Genomic DNA, 7,418 nt, shown 5'->3' on the forward strand with positions numbered 1-7,418 from the left:
ATGCTGCAGCCAACACACAACAAGATGGCCCTGCACCCCACCTGTGCACAGTTTTCTGGGATTTATTGGTACTGATGTCTCTTGATTAAATTATATTTTTTTCTTCTTTCCCTAACAAGCTGAACATTTCAATTTCTGGGACAGGCTGAGATGAAGAGTGGAAGGAAGCAGGAGATGGTAGATGACATTGACTACTGAGCGGTGGCCCAGTTGGGGAAAGCTTTTTCATTTAAAATTCTGCTTTCCTGAAAAACTGCAGTCAAAACCTGACAATTTAGAATGAAGCTGTGAGGAGCAATCTTCTGCATGAGCCAGTTACAAAACACAGCTCTGGTCTGTGGCCTGTGTGTTTGGCTGTTAAGTGTCCTCCTGGCTGTAAGGCTTGAAGCAATTTTAGGTTGAAAGGAAATGAAAACTGAAAGACCAGAAGGATTGCAAAAGTAATGGGCTGGACTCCAATACTTGGCAAGAAGAAGCTACCTGGAGGTCAGGGGCTGGGTTTCCATTGTGAAGTAATTGATGAACATTTAGATCTTCGTTCTCATTTTCTGCTTAATGGCATGTCTATCTACCTATTAAAAATCTTGCCTTCCCACTCAGACCTTGTCCATCAGCCCCACGATGTCTCCCCCATCCCATCCATCCCTGGGTTCTGCTGCCTGTGCCCACCCTTGCCTGCAGTGTTCGTCCCTGTGCCTGGGGGGGGGGGGGTCTGTGCCCCCACCCTGACCCTGCTGATGCCTCCCCAAGGGCTAGTAGGTAATTTTAGAGAGATCTATCTAACTGAGCAATTAGTGACTCAATAATACACTCTGTTCTTTACTAGAAACAGAGGATTTGTTAAGTTCTGTTTGTTTTGACCTTGCCTCTGTAGTAATGGCAGCAATTTTCTGTACCAACCTCAGTTTCCATGGTTATCTCCCTGCCTCCTCAGGCACCTGCACACATGAGGACAGGGGTCTGCACTGGTGGGGCTGGAGGGGCAGCTGCTCTGGCCACTGGGCTCCCCATCCCTGTGCCAGCCCCCAGGCAGACCAGGGCCCCTTTGAAGGGGGTGCGACCTGAGCCCCCTCACACTGCATCCCTCAGCATTTTCACCTCCGGGGATGTAAAATGTAGAAAATTCAAATCTATTCCTGAAAAGCTCTGGGGACCTGATTTTGAGAGAGGAAAGAAATGGAAGAACTGCTTAGCTGAATAGCTGAGCTAGTATTTTTCTGTCCTCAGGAAATATCTGCTACAATAATAGCATTAGTAATAATAACACCCTAAAGTAAATCCCAGTGGAATCATGTAGACTGAAGGATGTGTGAAGTCCCCGGGATGGGGTGAGCTGCCTGTGTGGGTCTTCCTTGTGCCAGCCACGTCCTCCCTGGATGGAGGAAGACACCCAATGTGGGGGCAACACACACACCCAGTGATCTGTTTTGATCAAAGCCCTGAAATAACTGCAAATTCCCTTAGAAAAATGAAACTGTCCGGAAAATATTGAAACTTGGTGTGTGTCACAAACCGCAGCTCCTCTGAGAGGGCTCTGAGCCCCAAATGTGAAGAGGAACAGAAGGAGGGGAACATCCCAGCACCAGGAAGGATGAGGGTAGTTGGGGCACCTCCAGCACCCAGACTGAGTGGCTGAGATTTGAAGCCAGCTCTGCAGGGGCCCTGTAGCTCTGAGGAATCCACCTTTTCAGAAGACATTTCAATTTCTGCCCCTTCCTGTGACCTACACCAACATGGCACTCCTGAGCACCAGCGTGCAGAGGGGGTGCAAGTGCCATGGTGGGTCTGAGGGGCCAGCAGGGGAGATGCCCCAAATCACTGATCAGAAACATCAGAAATAGTACAGAGATGAGCTTAAGCTAGCGTTTATAAATCCCCATGATTGATCAGAAGATCCCACTGTCAGAGGAAGTGGCTGGCTGACCCCAGTCTGGCCAGGTGCTGGCAGGACTCGAGGAGGTGGATTTAGCTCCAGCCCAGTTCATATGGATGTGAAAATACAGGCTTGAGTTCTCCCTCTCTGCAACAAAACTCCCAGCAAACATTTCTGGTGAATTTGGGTTTGCTTAGTCTCTATTTTTACAAGAAGGTACACTTAAGCAAGTGTAAAAGGACCTTAAGCAAGCTGCTGCCATTGCTTGTCCCTCTTAACACTTTCGAGATCATCTCAAGCTCCTGTATCCTCCCACTTCTCCCGAGAAGCCCTGGATAGAGTGCTTTGTTGCCTCCTAATTCATGTGCGATGAGTTAGACTCAGCCAGATGTTACGTGGGCAGAAATACCTATTTGAAGTTAAAAGCCTATGATTACACTTGCCAACCAGCCATTAAGACAGGATGAAACGGAGAAATTATTCCCCCCTTCTTGTTTCAATACAATACCATCTTTATAATACACTTAGGTTGCCCACTTTTAATTTTAGTTCCCTTGTTTCTAATGTGACATGCAGAACCATTTCACGTTATCAATAGCTTCTGTCAGCTCAAAAAGTCAGGGAGGAAAAAAAAGCCAATATCCTTGAAAATTAGATAAAGGAAAAGAAATTAGCCAGAAGATCTCTCTTTCCCTTTCCTACTGTTAGCATAAGTTCCCAATTTACTTTATCAGATTGTCTTCCAAAGAGAAGTATTTTTCAAGAGGAGTAGAAATGAAAGGGATTATTAGCTACAGAGGCTCTTCTTTAAAGAGATAAAATATTTGGCAATTAAAACACAAGAAGCTGCATACTCACTAGGAAAGTGGTGACTCCACATTAGCACATTTTCCCATCCCCCTCATTAGGGACAGGACTGGACTGGGCAGTGCTGCCCAGGGGCTCTGCTGCCCACAACTGAGGCAACTCCAGGCCCCCAACCTTTTCCTGCTGCAGCCCAGAGGTGGGTGGGGGCAATTAATACCAATTAGGGCACTCGGGCCTGGCCAATCCCACCAGCTGTGGCACAACCTTTGCTTTCTCCTAGTGGGGTTGATAAATGTTTAAACAAGGAAAAAAGAAATCAACAAACCCCAGCAGGAAATGAGCTCTGGTGTTTGCAGGCAGCAGAGGCTGGGGGGCATCTGGGGGGTGCCTGGGTTTGGGGACCGTGGCAAAGAGCTGCCACTCTTCATCCATGCTGCCTGCAGACAGCTGGGAGTTGAGGCCCTCTTAATGACCCAATATGTGATTTTTGTCTGTTTGTCATCAGATGAAGATAATGCTGTCTGCTTTATGGGGGTTATACTGAGGATTAATTAGTTGGTGTTCCTTGAAGTGCTTTGAAGATGTGGAGTGCTAGATAAGTGCTGTGCTTTATAAGATGATCAGGTTCAGTGGTTATTCGTTATTTTTCCATTTTACTTCTTGTTCCTGAAGTGTTGGTACCAAACAAATTCCACATAACACGTGGTTCCTGCCAGCATTTTGGGGGAGGAGGTCTCCAGGGGAGCTGCCCAGCAATGAAGGCTTTTTGCCCATCCTGCCACAGTGCAGCAAAGCCTAGTGAGGAAGATTTTCTAGAGATTAAAATCCTTGTTGACCACGGGATGCTCAGCACAAGGGGGTTCTGGGCCCCATCCCACTCAGGCAGAGACAAGCATCTGTATCTCAGGAGATACATCAGGTTTTGCAGGACTTACTCCAGGTTAGAAGATGGTTGCTGGTGCAGAATCATTACTGCCACATCAATCACATTAATTCAAGCTAGAGAAATCAGTGGCATAATTATTTACAACTGTGAAATTTCTGAAAATTGTATTTCTGTTAGGTTAGTTATTGATCTTGAAAAGGGCCTTAAATTAACTTGACAGTTCACACAGTCCTTCACACTTGGATAATTTCTCTGCTCGACTTGCATTGTGTGTTGAACTTTCAGCACCATCCAATTACAGTCATTCAAAGTGTGTATTTAAACATTTTTCTTATGCAATCAAAAGATACTTTAATTATAATACAGAAGAACTCGAAGCAAGTTAAAGTTGGACTTGATGACCTTAAAGGTCTTTTCCAACCAAACCAATTCTGTGACTCTATGATAATATCAAGCCTCCTGCACACTGCAGGACAGCCAGCCTTGGGGTGGGTGGGGGACACCAAAGTCCAACTTTGTGGCACCACAGGGGTGAGAAGGGCAGGCAGCCCCAAAGGCCCCTCGGGTGCTTGGCAGGGAGCTCCCCAGGGCCAGCACCTCCCTTGGAGCAGGACATGACCCTGGCCTAGCATCACCTGTTCGGTGTTTGACCCCAGAACTGATCTGATGGGGAAAAGGGATGTTTAACAACATGGGGACACCCAACAGCTCATCCTCTGTGCTCTCAGGACACTGTGGCAGGAACAAACCACAGCAAGTCCAGGTTTCTGGGGAGCCCACGGCATCTCTGGCCAGAAATGGGCCATATCCCACACCTTCCAGGGCTGTGGTGGAAGTGACAGCATGGGACAGTGACCACTGTGTGTCACAGTGGGGACTGGCAGGACGTGGAGTGGTGGCCATGGTCCTGGGGATGGGAGTCTTGAGCCCTGGCAGTGTTGGAGGTCCCCAGGTATCCCTGGGGTCCCAGCACATGTTCTACCCCACAGTGGGGCTGTGAGGGGACTCTTTACCAGTGAAATGGGGATGTGAAGGGGATCGGGGGACCCAGGCGTTGCAGGGGGGCAAAGGGGGCATTTGTAGCAGTCCTTTGGCTGCAGAGGGAAGACAAGTCTGCTCCATAAGAAATGAACTTGAAAACCTGCAACATCTGGTGCCTGGTGGCTCAGACACCCCCCAGTGCATGAGGAAAATCTCCAGTTGTCCTCTCAGACTAAGTGATTTTGCCGTTTGCTCACAGTTTTGTATATGCAAAACAGGATGGCCCTGGCTGGGGTCAGAGGGGTCCTTGCTGCAGCAGAAACCTGCCTGAAGCCCAAGCTTCGATCCCTCAGCCAAAACCCCTTCCCAAAGCCCCAGCCTAATATCCCTGCCCATGAAGCCACCTGCACTTGCTGCTTTGCCCAGCCCTGCATGGACACCCCACCCTAGGGAAGTCTCTTTTGGGGTGACTCTGGGGCAATGTGGAACTGGCAGCTCTGGCATCCTGGCCCCAGCACCCAATGCTCCCCCCAAGCAGGTGGCTGCAGCTTGCTGCATTGTATTTATTAATTTTATCACATAGAAGAAAAATCTCATTAATTTAGTCCAGGTTCCTGCAGGGAGGTCCTGGGTAGGGATTCCTGGTTCTGGTGGGTGGTCGGGGGCAGGGGTCCATCATTCCATCATTTCACAGCGATGGGAGAAGTGGCAGATATGCCAGGGGGTGGCAGGGGGTGGCATCCTGCCATGGCCCCTCAGACCTCCTGCTTCTTCTTCATCTCCATGCGGTAGATGATCTGGTATCCATCATCCCAGGCATAGATCTGCCTCTCCCGGGGGCTGTACTTCATGCTGGAGTGGGAGCCGTAGCGCTTGGGGAAGTAGATGAGGGAGGCGTCCTCGGGGGCCAGGGTGCCGCTGACATCGAAGACACACTGCACACGCGAGCGGCTGGGCAGCCGGGTGTTATAGACCACGTGTAGTGCCCCACACACCACGAAGGCACCCTCAGCATTCTCCCGTGGGCACGGGGTGTCCCACATCTGCTCGATGTCCAGTGAAGTGGGGTCCAGCTTGGCCAGGCAAATGTTCTTCTCGTCCTCCTTGGTGGCATAGATAGCCCAGAGGCCCTCCTCATCTGCTGCCACCTCGATGTAGGTGAAGGGAGAGAGCCCAAAGACGGGGATCTGCTCCTCAGCCGGGAACACCGAGCTGTCCACCACTGTCTTGTTGGCAAGGTTGAACTTGATCACCTGGAAGGAGCCCTGCTGGCGGATGTAATAGAGGTGCCCATCGTAGATGAGGTGCCCGGTGCCCACCCAGGGGTAGGGCAGCTTGATGCGGGCAGCCTTGCGGGTAGCAGAGTAGAGGGTAAACTCCCGTAGGCGGGGAAAGACGTACACTGTGTCGTTGGAAGTGCCATCAAAGACATAGATCTTCTCAGAGTTCCCTGCAGCGTCCTTGGTCCAGAGCCCTGAGGTGCTGCCGAAACGCTTCTGGATCTTCATGGCTCTGATGCTTGCAATGGTGTCACTGCAGTCTGCAAGAGTGGGGCAGCTGTGAAAGCCTGAAAGCCAACTGACCCTGCAGAGGAGATGGGTCTGGCCTTGTGCCAGAGCTACACAGGTCCCACTTGTCCCACCCCTGCCCTCACTGCTTTGCAAACTTGCTGTGGAGGTTGCAGCACTGTCCCTGCTGGCATCAAGAAGTCCTTTTGTGCACCTGTGCCACAAGCAGGGGAGGCCACCCTCACCCCAGGGACAGGGACACTTGAGAGATGCCCTGCTGGGACATAATGCCACAGCATGCGGGAAGGCTCAGGGTGACCCTGCAGCCAGGACCATACCCCAGGGAGCAACTGCAGCCCCTCACCTGTCACCTTGGTGTACTTCTCATTTTTCCTCTTCTTGGCCATGGCCACCTGCTTCTCCATCAGTGTCTCGTCCACCTCAACGCAGGGCGGTGCAGGGTTCTGTGTCTCCAGGTAGTCAACCTCACGCTCCAGGCGGTCCACACGAACGGCTGCGTTCTCCGCCTCCGACCGCATTGCCTCTCGCTCCTTCTCTGCTGCCTCAAGCATCCCCAGCACCTGGTTCTTGAAGTCCCGCAGCTCTGTGGAGTAGCGGCTGCTCTGGTCATGCCACTGTGAGATCCTCTCCTGGGGTGACAAGGGGACACTGAGGTCTTGCACTGCACAGCCTGTCCACAGCAACCACCCCACTGCCCATGTGTGGCTGTGGGAGCCCCAGGACCCACGCAGCACAGCAGCCGTGGTGTTGCGTTTCTGGGTTCCATCCTGCCCTGCTTCTGCACTGCCAATGCTCCCAGACCCCAGTGCCCCCAGATCCCCAGCGTCCCCAGACCCCCAGCGTCCCCAGCTCCTGCTGCCCCTGCCACCCGCCCATCCCATGGTTCCCACTGGCGAGGCGGGGGCCGGGCCCCGACCCAGCTCTGCTGAGTGAGGACGGGGGAGCCCCGCGGTGGGCGAAACAGGGCTGTACCTCCAGGAGGGCCAGGCGCCGCTCCATGTACTCCATGAACTGCTGCTGCTGGGCGGCGGCGAGGAGCGGCAGGAGGAGCAGGCAGAGCCAGGGCCCCATGGCCGTCGGAGAAAGCAGCCTCCACCTCAGTGCTCAGGAATGCTCCGGCCTCTGGAAGCACTTATTGAATCCAGATGTGGAGAGGGGAGGAGAGCCTGCTCCTTCCTTCCCCGCAGACCAACCCCAGGCGCCTTAACCCCTTCGCGCCCCGGCGCGTGTCCGCACTGTGCCAGCGGGATGCGGGAAACGGTGCATCAGCTCCGTGCAGCGACGGGAGGACGCGGTGCTGGCCTCTGGTACGGAGACGGCACGAGTGGCAGCGTGGGAACAG

General features: G+C 52.5%; 1 protein-coding gene across 1 annotated transcript; it reads right to left on the reverse strand.

The window, feature by feature from the left end:
• Nucleotides 1-5,098: 5,098 nt before the first annotated feature.
• OLFML3 (olfactomedin like 3) lies at nt 5,099-7,272 on the reverse strand. Its single transcript, XM_071768475.1, has 3 exons — nt 7,049-7,272; nt 6,420-6,705; nt 5,099-6,087 (listed from the first exon to the last, which is right to left on the reverse strand). Exons 1-3 carry the CDS (start codon nt 7,145-7,147, stop codon nt 5,303-5,305), a joined length of 1,170 nt encoding a protein of 389 aa, XP_071624576.1. The 5' UTR covers nt 7,148-7,272; the 3' UTR covers nt 5,099-5,302.
• Between the last annotated feature and the right edge of the window lie 146 nt (nt 7,273-7,418).

The sequence above is a fragment of the Heliangelus exortis genome, chromosome 25 (genome assembly GCF_036169615.1).
Source record: "Heliangelus exortis chromosome 25, bHelExo1.hap1, whole genome shotgun sequence".
Taxonomy (NCBI): Eukaryota; Metazoa; Chordata; class Aves; order Apodiformes; family Trochilidae; genus Heliangelus; species Heliangelus exortis.

Coding starts and splice junctions, on each gene's coding strand:
- OLFML3 (XM_071768475.1), bottom strand. CDS start 7,147: ATGGGGCCCTGGCTCTGCCTGCTCCTCCTGCCGCTCCTCGCCGCCGCC. Junction 6,706..7,048: donor GGCGCCTGGCCCTCCTGGAG/GTACAGCCCTGT, acceptor TTGTCACCCCAG/GAGAGGATCTCACAGTGGCA. Junction 6,088..6,419: donor GAAGTACACCAAGGTGACAG/GTGAGGGGCTGC, acceptor CCACTCTTGCAG/ACTGCAGTGACACCATTGCA.